The sequence below is a fragment of the Oncorhynchus tshawytscha genome, linkage group LG01 (assembly GCF_018296145.1).
Source record: "Oncorhynchus tshawytscha isolate Ot180627B linkage group LG01, Otsh_v2.0, whole genome shotgun sequence".
NCBI classification, from domain to species: Eukaryota; Metazoa; Chordata; class Actinopteri; order Salmoniformes; family Salmonidae; genus Oncorhynchus; species Oncorhynchus tshawytscha.
In genome coordinates, this window is record NC_056429.1 from 94,582,473 (window position 1) to 94,604,159 (window position 21,687).

The following is a 21,687-nucleotide window of genomic DNA, read 5'->3' on the forward strand; positions in this document are numbered from 1 at the left end:
CAGCATATGAAAATATGAATCGTGGCCTTCGGGGATTCAAATCCTGTGGCGCTTTTGCTCAGTTCTGCATCTCATGATTCAAGCGGTATTTATAATTTCTTTAAGGTATTGAGAGTTTAGCTGAAATAGGAAGTTGGAGAAAGGATGGTGGAACAACAGGGACAAAATGGAGGGGAAAAGACGGAGAAGAGAGAGAGAGAGGAAGAAAATGAGGGTCCCTTTAAAAGACTGGTTTGTCCCTCAGTTGCCTCAAGTTGGCAACAGAGAGAGGTGATGCGTGGCTGGGTTGAAAGTCTCCCAGTTAAAGAATGGTTCTGTCACTCAGTCTCCTCAAGTTGGCAAGAGAGACAGAAGATGTGTGGCTGGATTGAAAGTATTCCAGTTAAAGACTGGTTCTGTCACTCAGGAGATGTTGGTCTTCAGCGTAATGAGTTTTGGTGGAGGCCTACAGTGTGTTTGTGTGTATACCTCTTGAGACAAATTGCCGCTGACCTAGGTGTATATTCCAGGGCAGGGAGACTCGATTGGAGATGGACAATTCCATTTTCTCACAGGGAGCCTTGCCATTTCCCTGCATGCCTCATTACAAACACATCCTTGGCCACTACAAAACATAAAAAACCTGAGGAAATGGTTTCAACGGGGTACAGAACTCAAAATCAATGTCTAACTACTTTCCAAAGAACCGTGTACACAATTGGGCTATTTAAATTCAAGTTCAAAATTAATTTGAAATAATAATGAATGGTAAGACAAACCTCCTTGAGATGCCCTCGATTTCCAAGGCAACAGGTATAGGTTTGAATTGATTTACGGCATTGCACAGGCAGGAGGAGAGTGAGCAACAAAAATATTCCTAAAAGATGACTTGCTGCCCTGAAACTACTATTTCTTCTTTATGGTCTGTCTGTCTCACATGGTACAGTGAACATCCCTACTGTCTGTCTCACATGGTACAGTGAACATCCCTACTGCCTGTCTCACATGGTACAGTGAACATCCCTACTGCCTGTCTCACATGGTACAGTGAACATCCCTACTGCCTGTCTCACATGGTACAGTGAACAGCCCTACTGTCTGTCTCACATGGTACAGTGAACATCCCTACTGCCTGTCTCACATGGTACAGTGAACATCCCTACTGCCTGTCTCACATGGTACAGTGAACATCCCTACTGTCTGTCTCACATGGTACAGTGAACATCCCTACTGTCTGTCTCACATGGTACAGTGAACATCCCTACTGTCTGTCTCACATGGTACAGTGAACATCCCTACTGCCTGTCTCACATGGTACAGTGAACATCCCTACTGCCTGTCTCACATGGTACAGTGAACATCCCTACTGTCTGTCTCACATGGTACAGTGAACATCCCTACTGTCTGTCACATGGTACAGTGAACATCCCTACTGCCTGTCTCACATGGTACAGTGAACATCCCTACTGTCTGTCTCACATGGTACAGTGAACATCCCTACTGCCTGTCTCACATGGTACAGTGAACATCCCTACTGTCTGTCTCACATGGTACAGTGAACATCCCTACTGTCTGTCTCACATGGTACAGTGAACATCCCTACTGTCTGTCTCACATGGTACAGTGAACATCCCTACTGTCTGTCTCACATGGTACAGTGAACATCCCTACTGCCTGTCTCACATGGTACAGTGAACATCCCTACTGTCTGTCTCACATGGTACAGTGAACATCCCTACTGTCTGTCTCACATGGTACAGTGAACATCCCTACTGTCTGTCTCACATGGTACAGTGAACAGCCCTACTGCCTGTCTCACATGGTACAGTGAACATCCCTACTGCCTATCTCACATGGTACAGTGAACAGCCCTACTGCCTGTCTCACATGGTACAGTGAACATCCCTACTGCCTGTCTCACATGGTACAGTGAACATCCCTACTGCCTGTCTCACATGGTACAGTGAACATCCCTACTGCCTGTCTCACATGGTACAGTGAACATCCCTACTGCCTGTCTCACATGGTACAGTGAACATCCCTACTGCCTGTCTCACATGGTACAGTGAACATCCCTACTGTCTGTCTCACATGGTACAGTGAACATCCCTACTGCCTGTCTCACATGGTACAGTGAACATCCCTACTGTCTGTCTCACATGGTACAGTGAACATCCCTACTGTCTGTCTCACATGGTACAGTGAACATCCCTACTGTCTGTCTCACATGGTACAGTGAACATCCCTACTGTCTGTCTCACATGGTACAGTGAACATCCCTACTGCCTGTCTCACATGGTACAGTGAACATCCCTACTGTCTGTCTCCATGGTACAGTGAACATCCCTACTGTCTGTCTCACATGGTACAGTGAACATCCCTACTGCCTGTCTCACATGGTACAGTGAACAGCCCTACTGCCTGTCTCACATGGTACAGTGAACAGCCCTACTGCCTGTCTCACATGGTACAGTGAACATCCCTACTGCCTGTCTCACATGGTACAGTGAACATCCCTACTGTCTGTCTCACATGGTACAGTGAACATCCCTACTGCCTGTCTCACATGGTACAGTGAACATCCCTACTGCCTGTCTCACATGGTACAGTGAACATCCCTACTGCCTGTCTCACATGGCACAGTGAACATCCCTACTGCCTGTCTCACATGGTACAGTGAACATCCCTACTGTCTGTCTCACATGGCACAGTGAACAGCCCTACTGCCTGTCTCACATGGTACAGTGAACATCCCTACTGTCTGTCTCACATGGCACAGTGAACATCCCTACTGCCTGTCTCACATGGCACAGTGAACAGCCCTACTGCCTGTCTCACATGGCACAGTGAACAGCCCTACTGCCTGTCTCATGGCACAGTGAACAGCCCTACTGCCTGTCTCACATGGTACAGTGAACATCCCTACTGCCTGTCTCACATGGCACAGTGAACATCCCTACTGCCTGTCTCACATGGCACAGTGAACAGCCCTACTGCCTGTCTCACATGGCACAGTGAACATCCCTACTGCCTGTCTCACATGGCACAGTGAACAGCCCTACTGCCTGTCTCACATGGCACAGTGAACAGCCCTACTGCCTGTCTCACATGGCACAGTGAACATCCCTACTGCCTGTCTCACATGGCACAGTGAACAGCCCTACTGCCTGTCTCACATGGCACAGTGAACAGCCCTACTGCCTGTCTCACATGGCACAGTGAACATCCCTACTGCCTGTCTCACATGGCACAGTGAACATCCCTACTGCCTGTCTCACATGGCACAGTGAACAGCCCTACTGCCTGTCTCACATGGCACAGTGAACATCCCTACTGCCTGTCTCACATGGCACAGTGAACATCCCTACTGCCTGTCTCACATGGCACAGTGAACATCCCTACTGCCTGTCTCACATGGCACAGTGAACAGCCCTACTGCCTGTCTCACATGGTACAGTGAACATCCCTACTGCCTGTCTCACATGGTACAGTGAACATCCCTACTGCCTGTCTCACATGGTACAGTGAACAGCCCTACTGCCTGTCTCACATGGTACAGTGAACATCCCTACTGCCTGTCTCACATGGTACAGTGAACATCCCTACTGCCTGTCTCACATGGTACAGTGAACATCCCTACTGCCTGTCTCACATGGTACAGTGAACAGCCCTACTGCCTGTCTCACATGGTACAGTGAACAGCCCTACTGCCTGTCTCACATGGTACAGTGAACAGCCCTACTGCCTGTCTCACATGGCACATTGAACAGCCCTACTGCCTGTCTCACATGGTACAGTGAACAGCCCTACTGCCTGTCTCACATGGCACAGTGAACAGCCCTACTGCCTGTCTCACATGGCACATTGAACAGCCCTACTGCCTGTCTCACATGGTACAGTGAACAGCCCTACTGCCTGTCTCACATGGCACAGTGAACAGCCCTACTGCCTGTCTCACATGGTACAGTGAACATCCCTACTGCCTGTCTCACATGGCACAGTGAACAGCCCTACTGCCTGTCTCACATGGTACAGTGAACAGCCCTACTGCCTGTCTCACATGGCACAGTGAACATCCCTACTGCCTGTCTCACATGGCACATTGAACAGCCCTACTGCCTGTCTCACATGGTACAGTGAACAGCCCTACTGCCTGTCTCACATGGCACATTGAACATCCCTACTGCCTGTGTCGCATGGTACAGTGAACATCCCTACTGCCTGTCTCACATGGTACAGTGAACAGCCCTACTGGCTGTCTCACATGGCACATTGAACATCCCTACTGGCTGTCTCACATGGCACATTGAACAGCCCTACTGCCTGTCTCACATGGCACAGTGAACAGCCCTACTGCCTGTGTCACATGGCACATTGAACATCCCTACTGCCTGTCTCACATGGCACATTGAACAGCCCTACTGCCTGTCTCACATGGTACAGTGAACATCCCTACTGCCTGTCTCACATGGCACAGTGAACATCCCTACTGCCTGTCTCACATGGTACAGTGAACATCCCTACTGCCTGTCTCACATGGCACATTGAACAGTAACAAATGAAATTGTATTTGTCACAGTGCTGAATACAACAGGTTGAATACAACCTTATCGTGAAATGCTTACTCACAATCCCTTAACGATGTTCAAGAAAAAGAGATAAGAAAATATTTACTAAATAAAGTAAAGTAAAAAATAAAATATGAAGTAACACAATAAAGTAACAATAACAAGGCTAAATACAGGGAGTTCTGGTATCTAGTCAATGTGAAGGGGTACAGGTAAGTCGATGGAAACTATACATGTAGGTAGGGGTAGAGTTTCTGTGGTATAATTCCAGGGCCCAAAGGATAATAAGATAAGATCTTGTAAAGTGCATGATGGCAATTCTCCTTCACAATCAAGGCACAAGGTCAAACATCGAAAAACCAGGAAGAAAAATGAAGAAAAAAAGGGAAGAAACGAGAAAATAAAAGGTTAGATTCCTATCCAGATATACAGTAAGTGAAGGGTAGATTCCTATCCAGATATACAGTAAGTGAAGGGTAGATTCCTATCCAGATATACAGTAAGTGAAGGGTAGATTCCTATCCAGATATACAGTAAGTGAAGGGTAGATTCCTATCCAGATATACAGTAAGTGAAGGGTAGATTCCTATCCAGATATACAGTAAGTGAAGGGTAGATTCCTATCCAGATATACAGTAAGTGAAGGGTAGATTCCTATCCAGATATACAGTAAGTGAAGGGTAGATTCCTATCCAGATATACAGTAAGTGAAGGGTAGATTCCTATCCAGATATACAGTAAGTGAAGGGTAGATTCCTATCCAGATATACAGTAAGTGAAGGGTAGATTCCTATCCAGATATACAGTAAGTGAAGGGTAGATTCCTATCTAGATATACAGTAAGTGGAGGGTAGATTCCTATCTAGATGTACAGTAAGTGGAGGGTAGATTCCTATCTAGATATACAGTAAGTGGAGGGTAGATTCCTATCTAGATATACAGTAAGTGGAGGGTAGATTCATATCCAGGTATACAGTAAGTGGAGGGTAGATTCCTATCCAAATATACAGTAAGGGGAGGATAGATTCTATCCAGATATACAGTAAGTGAAGGATAGATTCCTATCCAGATATACAGTAAGTGGAGGGTAGATTCCTAACAAGGTATACAGTAAGTGGAGGATAGATTCCTATCCAGACATACAGTAAGTTCAATTTTTGTTCAGATTCTTCCATTATTTTCAGGGCAGTGTCACCTTGTGAGTCCCAAATGGCACCCTATTCATATAGGTCTCTCGTCAAAAGTATTGCAATATACAGTATAGAGGATATTGATCCACACCAGTCCGAGCTAGGAACCAGGCCGAGCTAGGAAGAGGCAGCCGAGCTGCTCTCATAACAATCCAACATTATATTTATTTTGTGCTACAACTCTTCTATTCTCACTCCTGTTTCCTCTCCTTTAGGGTTAGGCAGAGAGGAATTTATATTATTGTCATCAATATACACTACATATATTTTAACCCTTGTGCTTTGCTGAGTAAAACATAAGTACATTATGGTATGGGTCAGATTGACCCGCAGTTACACACTCAAGACAGACAAAGAATCAAGTAAAAACAGCCCAAACTTTATTTTGTCAGACCTTTCAGAAAGAAGAAATAACAAGAACATTTGATTTAAAAAACTATATTTAAGAATTCATGATTTGTTTCTTACAAACAATCATTTTCTGTTTGAAGCTCATTTTGGAGTGTCTGTGTCAGAGATCTGCTGCTCAGTGCGAAGGAGAAGCTTGGGAAAGCTCCTTTTCACCCAAACATTATTAATAAAGTGCAACCAGAACCAGTCAAATCAAAATACTTCAAAGACATGTTTTTATTTTGGACCAGTGCAAATATCTATACACATGAAATCCTCCGGGTCAAAATGACCCACAATATCATGCTTGTATACACAATCTACACAGATATTCCACAACACATCAGTGTCCACATTTTGAAGTTAGGTTCATGACCCTAAATGGGGAAAAGTCATTTAATTTCATGGAGAAAGAGAGATGAACTAGTATTGTAGACAACTCAAACGTGGAAAGGACATGTAACATAATAGGAGGGTTAAGAGGGGGCCATTCAAAAACAATCATTGAAATTATGTGAAGTAAATTGTGTCGGCCTGGAGTTAGAATGGAGCTAATGTAGCAGTCTTTAGCTTCACAAGGATGTGTGCATGTGTGTGTGGCTGAATGAGATATCGAGTATCCCAGTATCCCCTCCCTCTCCCTCTCAGCACCACTCAAGGAGTCAGTATCTCCTCCAGTAGTCAGTATCTCCTCGCTCTCCATTTCCCTCTCTTTCTCAGCTTCAGTGTTTGTTTAACACCACCTCTGAATCTATCAAATCAATGTGCCTTGCTAGATAGAGCGAAACACTGTTCTGGTTATAGAGTAGGCCAGGTAGGTAGGAATGGTAAAACAGTGCAAGCATCAAATTGCTCAGACCTTCCTTTTCTTTCATTATCTCTGAATTGGAGGTTGACGATGTAATCAACATGGGACCCATGGGGTTCAGAAGCACTGAAGGCATCACACATACCACACTGACAGTGGTAGGAAAAAGTTCCATATTAAACCACCCAACTATTCTGTATTAGAGTAACATCATGAAGACCACTGCTGTTTTCAGCCAGAGCACTAAAGACTAACTCCCACTTCAGAGGGAAACTCTCCAGGTTCCCTGTTACGCACACTGTTCTCTTCAGCCTTACAAAGAAAATACCAGCCAAGTAAAATATGAAGTGAGGTTTAAGGATTCTTCTGAGACCATACCGCTACTGCAACAAGGACCTTTAGGAAGAATAAGGGGATTTGAGTGCATACGGTACTTAAGCAAAATCAAGCCATAGTCCATGATGACAACTGTAATCCCCATCAACAAGCCGCTATGCAGAATGATATCATTGATGCAAAGCTTTCAAAATAAATTTAACAGTGTCTGTGTCCAAAATGAAACGATTTCCTATTCAGTGCTACATTACTTTTGACCATTTCCCATAGGGCTCTGGTCAATAGTAGTGCACTATATAGGGAATAGGGTGTCATTTGGGATGAAAGCCAGAAAAACGTTGAGAGGGTTCTAGCTGAATCATTCCGACGGGTTTGGACTCAAATGGACAGGCTGACTGAAAGGTCATAATCGCTAATAGCCTTTACTATGACAATGAGGTCCTGAATATTTTGAAATATATAGTCAGTTACAGTTTCTTCATTTCTTTATTATTTTTTTATGTGCTCATGAACTGCATCGAATATAAGAGCTCATTCTCAAAAGACACCATATATAGAGACTGGCAAAGTACACATTTCCTAGGTCCTCCAGTTAGGTGAGAAGCCGGTTCAGATCCTAGTTCCTCCAGTCGGGTTTATGTTAAGAAGCCAGGTTAAGTTCCTAAAGTTAGGTTTATGTTGAGAAGCTGGTTCAGTTCCTAGTTCCTCCAGTCAGGTTTAAGTTTATAGTTCCTACAGTTAGGTTTATGCTGAGAAGTGTGGCATATTGGAGATTTAGAATGTCATGATTCATCCATCAGTCTACTACAGGAGCATCCACACCAGAGCTACAACTGACACTACATATCAGCATTGCATTTCTCAATAGCCACATATATCATATTGATGTTGGAGTTCTCAACATTCCACCATAAGCATACACTCAATCTCCTCTCTCACAACAGTCAAGGCTTTCTTTTCAAAACAAGTCGTGAGTCTTTATATTGATCTAAGAGCGGGAAAATAAGAAACTTAAATATATGAAAAAGCAATTTCAGATAAAACAAAATAGGTCAAGCAACATTTTCTGGAACAAAACCATCCGTAGAGTTGAAAATGGGATGGAAATCCATTGAACTAAAATGTCTCAATCAGAACATGGGAATTTACTCAAGTTATTTCTATGTGCACTAAATCACACAGCTTTTAACCTGCAACAAGTCAATTGGTTGGAAATACATCTCTTGTGGGAAAATTTGCATCTTTTTTTATGCCGATTGTTTTATATTCGCATGAAATCTGTTGCCAATTGGATGGAAACCTAGCTAGTGACTAGAAAAAAAGTAGGCCTAATTGAACAGGATTCAATCGCATTCAAATGGCTCACAAATACTGTATATACCACTTGGATCTGACACATCCAGTTTGCATACAAACAGACAGGCATGCAACATTTTAAGTGTTTCCCTAAATACAACCCAGTCATACTTGGCACTGACAGATGAATCAATCTCTGAGGATTTACCTTCCATAATTAAAGATTTTCAAAAAAAGTATTTAAAAAAGATCATAACCATCAAAAGCAAATGAGACAATTTTTTAAAAACGTAGTTTATTAGCAAAAGGCCAAGTAGTTCCTCTAGCATATTATGTGTGCTAGCCTGGCCCTCCTGCTTGTAGGGCATATTCTGTGTGCTAGACTGGCATAGCCCTCCTGCCAATGGGGCCTGTTAACCTGGCCTTCCTGTGTGTGCTAGCCTGGCCTGCCTGGCCTGTTTTGTGTGGTAGCCTGGCCTGCCTGGCTTAGTCTGTGTGCTAGCCTGGCCTGCCTGTTTTGTGTGCTAACCTGGCCTGCCTGTTCTGTGTGCTAACCTGGCCTGCCTGGCATGTTCTGTATGCTAGCCTGGCCTGGCCCTCCTGCCTGAAAAGCCTTTTAAGCCTCACATGGCTCTTGGTTGTGGTGACAGCAATTAAATGCACTGTTGCTGGCAGGCTATTGGTGTGGTATTATGACGTATCCACTTCCCTAGGCTGTATTCCAAATGGTAACCTATTCCCTATATTGTAATACTTTTGACCAGGCTGTTATTTGGGACGCAATCAATGGAAATTAGATTCTGAGACTCTAAGGGCAGCTTCACCAACATTGGAATCTGAATATATGTAAATGTTTACCTCACAAAGGACCTCCACATCTCAACAAACTATGAAGTTAAACCACACTACCAGAGCGTAAAGGAGTTGGAGTAATAGGACATTCTCAGAAGTTGTAACTACATTATTACAATGACCAAATAACTGCTAGTATCTGAATGCATAATGTAGGGGCCTAGCTAAAGGCTGTGCAAACATGTTGTACTAGCATTATCAGATTAGATAAAACCAGATGAAAGGGCTGGATCTTCACAGCCTCACAACCCTGTACTGTAGATGCGATCCTACACCTGTTCGCACACCGTGTATGAGACAGAGGACACACTCCATGGTGAAAGCCCAAAATTAGACTCAGTGTGTTGTGTCAGTTTTCTGCTATGTCAACACTTCTCTCCATCTCTCCCCATGGCTCGCCTTCTGCCACCTCCAGGCTAGTACTTTCTGCGTTCCATGTGGCATCCTATTCCCTTTATAGTGCACTACTTTTGACCAGAGCCCTGGTCAAAAGTAGTGCACTATTTAGGGAGTAGGGTGGTATTTAAGATGGTGACATCTGCAGTTGACACACAATATGCTGCTTAAGGACAGTGTCCAAAGAGCATATACAGTATATTTCAGTGACGACGCAAGGCACAGCTAGTGTCCAGCTAGCCGTGTGTATAGTCTACAGTACGTCATATCCTGATGAGCTAGCCATACGTATAGTCTACAGTACGTCACATCCTGATGAGTTAGCCATACGTATAGTCTACAGTTTGTCACATTCTGATGACCTAGCCGTGCGTGTAGTCTACAGTACGTCACATCCTGATGAGCTAGCCATACCTATAGTCTACAGTACGTCACATCCTGATGAGCTAGCCATGTGTAGTCTACAGTTTGTCACATTCTGATGACCTAGCCATGTGTATAGTCTACAGTTTGTCACATCCTGATGAGCTAGCCATACCTATAGTCTACAGTACATCACATCCTGATGAGCTAGCCATACCTATAGTCTACAGTACATCATATCCTGATGAGCTAGCCATACCTATAGTCTACAGTTTGTCACATTCTGATGACCTAGCACATCACATTCTGATGAGCTAGCCATGCGTAGTCTACAGTACGTCACATCCTACAGTTCTGAAGCCGTAGACCTACAGTACACCTCATCACTCGTTGGTTTAGACTTGACATATCCTTAAAATGTTATTTTTCTGCGTAAAATGTGGCAAGATGCCAAGGTGTCGGTCTTACAAACATGTCATGGTAGGTGTACCATTATCACAAAAACCCAACAAAAGAACCTTCATCCGAGTGGCACAGCGGTCTAAGGCACTGCAGCTCAGTGCTAGAGGTGTCACTACAGACGCCCTGGTTTGAATCCAGGCTGTATCACAACCGGCTGTGATTGGGAGTCCCATAGGGTGGTGCACAATTATCCTTGCATCATCCGTGTTTGGCCAGTGTAGGCCATCATTGGAAATAAGAATCTGTTCTTAACTGACTTGCCTAGATGAATAAAGGTTAAAAAAATTATTATAATAATAATAGCTTGGTTCATATAAGCAGCATTGCTCTATTACAACCAGACTTGAGCATTGGTAATCTCATCCCATTCCTAGTGCAGATACTCAGACTCTCTAAGCATCATTTCATTCAGTTTTAGAGGCAACATCCCATTCCTAGGGCAGATCGGAGTCTGAAAGCACCCTGTCATTCAGTTTTAGAGGCAACATCCCATTCCTAGGGCAGATCGGAGTCTGAAAGCACCCTGTCATTCAGTTTTAGAGGCAACATCCCATTCCTAGGGCAGATCGGAGTCTGAAAGCACCCTGTCATTCAGTTTTACAGGCATGCTAACAGCTTAGCTTCCTCCACTGTCCGACTGCCCCATACTGGGCTCAAACCAGTGATCCTCTGCTTCGCAACACACGTGACCGCCCTCCTTGATAACATTCCAACGGCTTGAGCCACCCAAAAGTTACCGATTGGATAGCTCCATCTGTGACATTTCAAGATAGCTGTGGAGCGATCATAATGTTCGTTCTTAACTCTGTTACACTTGCAGACCAAATAGAATGTTGAAAATAATGTGTATAAGCAATGTCAGAAAAGGCTAATTTGACCTGTCCAATATTCAGAGAAAAGATCAAAACAAGATGGGCGCTAAAAAATGTAATCATCCAATCTCTATGAACGGCCACACAACCTGAACCGCCATTACCAAATAAATAGCACTTACCTTCTTGAAGGGTAGTTGATCTTTGCACTGTTGCCCTGAGTGATTAAAGGAAAGTCCAAAATGTCTACTCTGTGTGTGTTTTATATCCCAATCATGTTCAAGTGTGTGTAATGTACCTAGATATAAAATCACAGTGAAAAATATTGATGTACTGCAGGCAATGGAAAGATAGCTCCAAATCACAGATATCTGAAATGGTTCCGCATACATTTGATTAATTTATGGATATGGTGTCTACTTACCTGTACAAACTAATTTGATTTGACTTTAAATTTTCATTGTACCATGCTCATTTATTTTCATAAACACACCTCTTACCTGGCTTACTTAGACAGTAATGCTACAGTGTTCAGCCAGGCTTACTTAGACAGTAATGCTACAGTGTTCAGCCAGGCTTACTTAGACAGTAATGCTACAGTGTTCAGCCAGGCTTACTTAGACAGTAATGCTACAGTGTTCAGCCAGGCTTACTTAGACAGTAATGCTACAGTGTTCAGCCAGGCTTACTTAGACAGTAATGCTACAGTGTTCAGCCAGGTCAAGTCAGTATTTGACGACCATCCATGTCTGAGGACGTTGGGAGATGACGTGTAAACCGGCCACTAGGGGCAACAGTGAGCTCTTTTACCTTCAAGTAGGTTTTGTAAGCATCTGCCTCTAGTGCGAAAGGTTGCATGCTCAAATACAGCAATAGAAAGTCGTTTTTTATATTTATGTTTTAAGCCTATCCCAAGGTTAATGCCTGAACTTAACCGTAACCTTAAAATTGTGGAGATGATGTCTAAACGTTACTTTAAACACTTGATTTAATAAACATTTGATAAACATGGATGAATGGCTAATTTTGCCGTGAGACTGAGAGCTTGTTGACAATATTACAGGTGATTACAGGTGATAACATGAAAATAATTAATTTAGAATGGAAATGGAACACTGGAATGGAATTTTACAGTCCCACGATTCCTATAATGTCAAAGGTCATGCCTTCAAACTAATTTATGCCTAAAATACACATATCCCTACAGATACTCATAACTTGCTGAATTATCATTCATATTTTCACCCACATACATTTTCACCCACACAATCTACAAGCTGCTGAGATATGAACATTGTCTTTCATTGAAGACTGTCAATCCAGCTCACGTGGCAGTACATGTCACATAACATAACTCCTATGGATGAAACAAACAAACCAAACGGTGACTTGCTCTTTAGACCTGCTAGTCTTGAATGATCCAATGATTCAACTGTTAAGGAATCAAATGAACAAAGCAAAGCTGTTTACCTGGAATGCTCAGTAGGGACCTTCGAAGCCAACCTTCTCCTTCCCTGAGCCCTGGGTAGGAGAGGCAAACGGGAAGAGATCAGAGGTCCACTTACCCTCTGTGGATAGCAGCACAGCAGCACAGCCAGCCAGGATAAGGTGCTTCCCAGCCCATGGGGTGCCCAGGCCATTGCCCGCTGCCTACAACACTCAGGTTGGTCAGACACTGGGGCCAGATATAGCCTTTAACTCATCACACCCCATTACCCATCAATACATTGAAAAAGATGAAGCATTACCGGTGGTCAGGGCTGCACTGGCATCAGGTACAAGCAGAGTGGAGTGGACATCACATATCCCCCCCTTCGTGAATGTCTTTATGGTCTTAATGCATCAAGCAGAAATTAAACAATCCACTCCTCATCGAAAAGTGTGAGCTGACCACAAAGTATTAAGCAGCGACCTACCTTGGGTACCGTGACACAAATACATTTTAAATAGTAGCAACATAAAGCAATGCAATTATGCTCATGACTTTACATGCTTAATGAAATCAGCATATAACGCCACAGACAGTGAACTTTAGACTGTCATGTGACTACCATATAAGGCCACAGACAGCGGATTTGAGAGAGTCGTGACCACATGGAGTTTGAGGAAGTAAAGTGTGGAGTACCTTTACTACCTAGGATAGTTGATGGAATGTCCCATGGTAGAACGCAGTTTCCAGACAAGAGGAGGAAGAGAGGAAGGAAAGACAGCGATAAGTGTCATGGTCATACTGACAGACAGGGAAGAAGGACCGAAGAACACAGAGTGTGTGCATCCCAAATTGAACCCTTTTCCCTATATAGGGTTCTGGTCAAAATAAGTGCACTATATAGGGAATAAGGTGCCATTGGGGACACAGAGAGAGGCACAATGGGATGAATATCATATCCAAGATGAGGTAAGAGATTGAAGAAAGGATGGCATGATGGAATGCTGGTGTGAGTGTCAGTATGTAGGGGGGTTCAAGTGAGCAATATTTCATTTCCGGCTCAGACTGAGTACTGCATGCTGGGAGATGAGCATCAACCAGACTGCTGTGGAGAATATGATTCAGAGGATGTTTCCTAAATGGCACCCTGGGCCTTAGTTAACAGTAGTGCACTACATAGGGAATAGGGTGCCATTTGGGATGCAAAGAAAGACTGCCTTGGAAATGGAGAGAGGTTTTCAATCATCTAACTCACTGTGGCTCACTGTCTGACTCCTAAAGCATTCCAGCAGCAAGGGTAATATAGAGGGGGTCTGGTGTCCTATAGTAGCTACATCACAATCATGCATTACCTTCAGCACGTTTTGGTTTGGTTTTTATCATCACCTTGAAATGAATCACAGCATGATGGCATGATGAAACAGCCGGCCAAATGAGAATGAAGAAGAGTTTGAAACATACTGGCAAGAAAAGTATGTGCTGATTTGAGGCGATGATTCGAGAGAGGGGGGGATCAAGACAAACCAAGTCATTCACTGTTGCAAAGCAGATCTGAAAAGCAGATTTAAAAGCCCAGAGTACCCCAGCCAGCAGCAAGAGAAGCAGCAAAATAAGTCTTTGTATGGAGCACATGGGGGGAGGGAGCAAAGAAACAGAGCCCATACCTTGGTCGCCCATCATCAAGTTTGCCAGACCTTAAAAGAAAACAAGAGCAAAGTCAGCAGAGAAACAGGGGATCACGGAAAGGCTAGGGCTGCCTCCCAAATAGCACCATATTCTCTTTATAGACCACTACTGGATGACCAGAGTCCTATGAACCCTTGCCAAAGTAGTGCACTATATAGGGAATAGGGTTTTCATTTGGGACATAACCTACTGTAGGTCAAACTGACAGACAGGCGTCTGTGTCTGGTAGATGCCTGTGGTATTTTGGGAGGTGTTGGGGAGTCAGGGTAGGGGCGAAGGGGGACGGAGAGTGAGGATGGGGTACAGTCAGACAAGGTTGGGTTAGGGTGTTGAGCATATTTCCAACCAAGAGAGAGGTTGCAATGCATAATCAGTCAGACTTGCTTTAGTTAAATTAACTGTAATAATTGTAGGTTAGTTGAGGTTCCATTTGTCCAAAATGAGCCTCCTCTCAGAATGCTCAACCAGTTCCACCTGCTGTACCTACCTACCCCTAAAGCAATGGCCTGACTTGAACAAGGTTTTACGATGTGAATCTCTTACAATGGATCCACATTTTTCTACATTAACTTTCAAAGATCCAAACAGGGTATTTGCATAATAATATTATCAGTTATATAAAGCAATTTGATTGGGCAAGGGTCTGGTCATTTTCCCCTCCTTAACACAAAGATGAAAGACAGTATTGTAAGTAAAGACATGATTTAGTGTTCAGTTCAGAGTTTGTTCTTTAAAGTTGTATTCAGTTGTTCACTATGACACGACTATCTTCTTGTAAATGGGAACAGACTATTGTCTACTTCCCACAGCTTGCAGAAACTATAAAATGTTTGTCCTATCCCTTTCAAACCATTAACTTATGTAATGTATCAACAATAACCTGCAGAAAATGTATTTCAAACCAGTGAGAGATCCAAGGCATAGTTTAACAGTGTAGTAGTAGCCTAAATACTTATCCACATCTTAAAATACATTGCCTTCAGAAAGTGTTCAGACCCCTTGACTTTTCCCACATTTTGTTACAATACAACCTCATTCTAAATTGATTAAATAGTTTTTTTTTTCGCCTCATCAATCTACACAAAACGCTAATTTATAATTTAAAAAAACTGAAATTGCATATGTATTCATTTACATAAGTATTTAGACCCTTAGTACTTTGCTGAAGCACCTTTGGCATCGATTACAGCCTCAAGTCTTCTTGGGTATGACGCTACAAGCTTGGCACACTTGTATTTGGGGAGTTTCTTCCATTCTTCTCTGCAGATCCTCTCAAGCCCTGTTAGGTTGGATGGGGAGCATCGCTGCACAGCTATTTTTAGGTCTCTCCAGAGATGTTAAATCGGGTTCAAGTTCTGGGTCTGGCTTGGCCACCCAAGGACATTCAGAAACTTGTCCCAAAGCCACTCCTGCTTTGTCTTGGCTGTGTGCTTTGGGTCGTTGTCCTGTTGGAAGGTGAAACTTCGCCCCAGTCTGAGGTCCTGACAGCTCTGGAGCAGGTTTTTATTAAGGATCACTCTGTACTTTGCTCTGTTCATCTTTGCCTCCCAGTCCCTGCCGCTGAAAAACATCCCCACATCCCTCTACCATAACTCTAGAGCTCTGTCAGAGTGACCATTGGGTTCTTGGTCACCTCCCTGACCAAGGCTCTTCTCTCCCAATTCTTCAGTTTGGCCGGGCGGCCAGTTCTCGGAAGAGTCATAGAGATTCCAAACTTCTTCCATTTAAGAATGATGCACTGTGTTCTTGGAGACCTTCAATGCTGAAGAATTCATTTGGTACTTTTCCCGATATCTGTTCCTCGACACAATCCTGTCTCTACGGACAATTCCTTCAACCTCATGGCTTGTTTTTTTTGCTGTGACATGCACTGTCAACTGTGGGACCTTATATAGACAGGTGTGTGCCTTTCCAAATTTTGTCCAATCAATTGGATTTACCAGAGGTGGACTTCAATCAAGTTGTAGAATAATCTCTAGGATGATCAATGGAAACATGATGAACCTGAGCTCAATTTCGAATCTCATACCAACAGGTATGACTACTTATTTAAATAAGTTATTTCTGTTTTCTATTTTTTATATATTTGGTAAAATGTCTAAAAACCTGTTTTCACTTTGTCATTATGGGGTATTGTGTGTAGATTGCTAAGGATTCGTTTTTATTTAATCCATTTTAGAATAAGTCTGTGACGTAAAATGATTGGGAAAAAGTCAAGGTGTCCGAATACCTTCCGAAAGGCACTGTACTTAGCTCAACTTTTGCCAAAACTTTCACTGATATTTATTAACATTAACATCTATGGGAGATTTCAAGAATAGTAACAACTACATCAACGTAAGTGAATGTTCCAAATTTTGTCATCAGGATCATGATAAAGAGTGTAGTTAAGAACAGCTAACTTTTCCGAAGCATCATTTCATTATCCCAAACCACGCGTTTCTCCTGAACCAATGACTGAGCACATTTTGCAACAACATCTACCCAGAAGCGCAAATGAGAAAAACATATGGAGCCGACTTACCATTTCAGTAGCACATTTTAACACCATTTCAGTAGCACGTTTTAAAACCATTTCCCCATGACATACAGTATGTTAGGAGTGATTTAAGCCATGAGAACCACAGCATGGTTTCAGTGAATAAATCACAGAGGAAAGATGATAAAAACCATGACAAAGAAAAGAGAAAATTGAATACCCACCTTCAACACGGTTGTCTTCTGCAAGCAGACGGACGAATGGGCGGAAGGAGAGAGAGGAAAAGGAAGACATTCGTTAAGCAGCATGCAGACTGGTACAGGGCCGTTGCATGTCGTAACCATGCAAGGCAACACACATCACATGCAAAGTGCCCTACTTTGTACTCCATCGACAACCCGTGCAGAGGGGAGGTCTCGGTGATTCAGAAGCCCTACTAACTGGCGGGGTTTCAATGCTGCAGAGGACTTTGTTTGTTCAATGTCTGTTCAACTATATAAATTACTACTCTTTGTAAGCTACTTATCGGCTATAAAAGTGGGTCTGTCTTCATCTCTGGATCCTGTTTTGTGATATATGACATCATAATTATTTGATCATATGCCTACCTGGGATACAAGACACAGCTATATTTGTAAAAATTATAAGCTTGTTTAGACCTTGAGTGGATTACTGTGCCCCATCTGGATGGCTTTATGTTTGCTTTGTTGTTAGCTTGTCTGCTAGCTTGTTGTTAGTGTGTCAGCTAGCTTGTTGTTAGCTTGTCTGCTAGCTGTTGTTAGCTAGTCTGCTACAGTAGCTTGTAAGTTTGTCTGCTAGCTTGTTGTTAGCGTGTCTGTTGTTAGTTTGTTAGCACAGTGCCAACTGTGCATGTACTCTTTCAATCCCATTTACTAGCCTGTCTACTGTAACAAATTATTGGTTACAGGATTACATTCAAGTGGGAGAAAACAACATGAGTTAGCAAATGTATTGGCGAAAGCTACAAAATGATATAAAATAAGTTGTGAAGAGGTTTTGAATAGGGGACATGCAGTATTCAGTGACAGTGAAATGGGGAGATATGATGCGGTGTTCGTCAGAAGAGAATGCTATATATATATTTTGGAATATCAGTGTTTATTTATTTTAAAGGCATAAACTGAAAATTGGCAAATGCCAGAATACATTTTTGCCAGATGTGCAGTAACTGTTTATGGTGGGGACTGCTGAAAGAGAGGGAGTGAGTGTCTGGACTTATAAAGGGGCAGAGAGAGGGTTGAGTGGCATCAGGTCTGGACTTTAACATAATCTAAGTGACCTCATGTTCTAATAACTCATAAATAATCAGTAGTGAGCAGAGATTAGGTCCTTGAGGGGAGAATCACCCCGCAGTGAAAGTGAGATTTGTGACATGGTGATAAGGAATAAGGAACATACCCATTCATGTGTGGTCTAATAACAGTAACAAGACCAAAAAAGTTGTCAGGTCTGTGCCAAAATGATGGGAAATATATTTCAGAAAGTATGTTTTACAATAAAGCATTACATTTGGATAAAGTATGTGTTAGAATAAAACATGCAAATAAATATTGAACAGAGAGGATATAGAATCACATGAGCCACCTAAAACAGAACAACATGTCAGTCAACATTTCTCATCAACATGGCATGTAAGTGTTAGAATGTTAAATGAGTAAATAAGGGAAACTACTGCCTGTTAGAGATAACTAATGCCGATTAGAGATAACTACTGCCTGTTAGAGATAACTAATGTCTGTTAGAGACAACTAATGCCTGTTAGAGATAACTAATGCCGATTAGAGATAACTACTTCCTGTTAGAGATAACTAATGCCTGTTAGAGATAACTAATGCCTGTTAGAGATTACTAATGCCTGTTAGAGATAACTAATGCCTGTTAGAGATAACTAATGCCTGTTAGAGATAACTACTGTCTGTTAGAGATAACTAATGCCTGTTAGAGATAACTAATGCCTGTTAGAGATAACTACTGCCTGTTAGAGATAACTAATGCCTGTTAGAGATAACTACTGTCTGTTAGAGATAACTAATGCCTGTTAGAGATAACTAATGCCTGTTAGAGAGAACTGATGTATAACAAATCAATTCAGAAGGTTGACTTTGTAGAAATATCGATAAATACAACTTTTACAAAAGGTGAATACTATTGGTTTTAACACCAGGGTTGGCCATTTACAATACATTTAAGTCCATTTACATTACATTTAAGCCCATTTACATTACATTTAATTCCTTTTACATTACATTTAAGTCCATTTACATTACATCTGTAATATGTTTTAACCAGACATGAATTTGAAGGAGACAAAGTTTTAAGATTAGATCAATAATGGCATGCACTCTGATTCTACAGCTTTAGAAGTATATAAGTGATGTAAGATATAAGTAATATAAGTTATGGTTTTATGTTTTTATCCCCAAAATATACATCTAATATATAATATGTAAGTAATATAAGATTTACTGTAAGTAATATAAGATATCAGTTATATAACATATAAGTAATGTAAGATTTCACATTTACGTAATGTAAGATACAAAAAATAAAAAAGTAATATAAGATATAAGTAATATAAGATTTAACATATAGGTAATATAAGATATAAGTAATATAAGATATAAGTAATATAAGATTCACCATATAGGTAATATAATATATAAGTAATATAAGATATAGGTAATATAAGATATAAAATATAAGTAATATATTATTTAACATATAAGTAATATAAGGTATAAGAAATATCAGATCAAATATTAAATGTTTTTTATTTACCTCGGCAATGCTGGGCCAATTGTGCGCCGCCCTATATTACTCTAAATCACAACCAGATGTAATGCAGACTAGATTCAAACCAGGGACTGCAATGACACCTCTTGCACTGAGCTGCAGTGCCTTAGACCACTGTTCCACTCGGGAGCCCAAAGTAATATAAGATATAGGTAATTTAAGATATAAGATATTTTGTAATGTGAGTAATATAAGATTTAAGATAGAAGTCATATAATAAACTCAGCAAAAAAATAAACTACCTCTCACTGTCAACTGCGTTTATTTTCAGCAAACTTAACATGTGTAAATATTTGTATGAACATAACAAGATTCAACAACTGAGACATGAACTGAACAAGTTCCACAGATATGTGACGAACAGAAATTGAATAATGTGTCCCTGAACAAAGGGGGGGTCAAAGTAACAGTCAGTATCTGGTGTCGCCACCAGCTGCATTAAGTACTGCAGTGCATCTCCTCCTCATAGACTGCACCAGATTTGCCAGTTCTTGCTATGAGATGTTACCCCACTCTTCCACGGAACCTGCAAGTTCCCATTAATTTCTGGGGGGAATGGCCGTAGCCCTCACCCTCTGATCCAACAGGTCCCAGACGTGCTCAATGGGATTGAGATCCGGGCTCTTCGCTGGCCATGGCAGAACACTGACATTCCTGTCTTGCAGGAAATCAAGCACAGAACGAGCAGTATGGCCGGTGGCATTGTCGTGCTGGAGGGTCATGTCAGGATGAGCCTACAGGAAGGGTACCACATGAGGGAGGAGGATGTCTTCCCTGTACCGCACAGTGTTGAGATTGCCTGCAAAGACAACAAGCTCAGTCCGATGATGCTGTGACACACCGCCCCAGACCATGACAGACCCTCCAGATTCAAATCGATCCCGCTCCAGAGTACAGGCCTTGGTGTAATGCTCATTCCTTCTACGATAAATGCAAATCTGACCATCAACCCTGGTGAGACAAAACTGCGACTTGTCAGTGAAGAATACTTTTTGCCAGACCTGTTTGGTCCAGGGACGGTGGGTTTAGGCCCATAGGCGACTTTGTTGCCGGTGATGTCTGGTGATGTCTGCCTTACAACAGGCCTACAAGCCCTCAGTCCAGCCTCTCTTAGCCTATTGCGGACAGTCTGAGCACTGATGGAAGGATTGTTCGTTCATGGTGTAACTCAGGCAGTTGTTGTTTCCATCCTGTACCTGTCCCGCAGGTGTTATGTTCGTATGTACCGATCCTGTGCAGGTGTTGTTACACATGGTCTGCCACTGCGATGACGGTCAGCTGTCTCCCTGCAGCACTGTCTTAGGCATCTCACAGTATGGACATTGCAATTTATTGACCTGGCCACATCTGCAGTCCTCGTGCCTCCTTGCAGCATGCCTAAGGCACATTCACGCAGATGAGCAGGAACCCTGGGCATCTGTCTTTTGGTGTTTTTCAGAGTCAGAAGAAAGGCCTCTTTTGTGTCCTAAGTTTTCATAACTGTGACCTTAATTGCCTACCTTCTGTAAGCTGTTAGTGTCTTAACGACCATTCCACAGGTGTGTGTTAATTAATTGTTCAATCTTTATTGAAAAGGGATGGGAAACAGTGTTTAGTGTTTCAACCCTTTACAAGGAAGATCTGTGAAGTTATTTGGATTTTTACGAATGATCTGTGAAAGACAGGGTCCTGAAAAAGGAAGTTTATTTTTTTGCTGAGTTTTTATAAGTAGTATAATATTTAAGATATAAGCAATATAATATATAAGATATAAGTAATATAAAATATAATATTAGATATAAGTAAAATAAGACATTTATTTATTTCACCTTTATTTAACCAGGTAGG

The 21,687-nt window shown here is 42.2% G+C and overlaps 1 protein-coding gene across 1 annotated transcript in view; it reads right to left on the bottom strand.

Moving 5' to 3' along the window:
• LOC112261488 (neurexin-1a) overlaps window positions 1–21,687 on the bottom strand; it is a 159,591-nt gene that overhangs the window by 88,238 nt on the left and 49,666 nt on the right. Inside the window, exons 3-4 of the mRNA XM_042328474.1 lie at window positions 17,271–17,288; window positions 14,546–14,575 (exon numbers count right to left, since the gene is read on the bottom strand). Of these exons, the coding sequence (XP_042184408.1) occupies window positions 14,546–14,575; window positions 17,271–17,288 (48 nt within the window). The remainder of the gene's footprint in view (window positions 1–14,545; window positions 14,576–17,270; window positions 17,289–21,687) is intronic.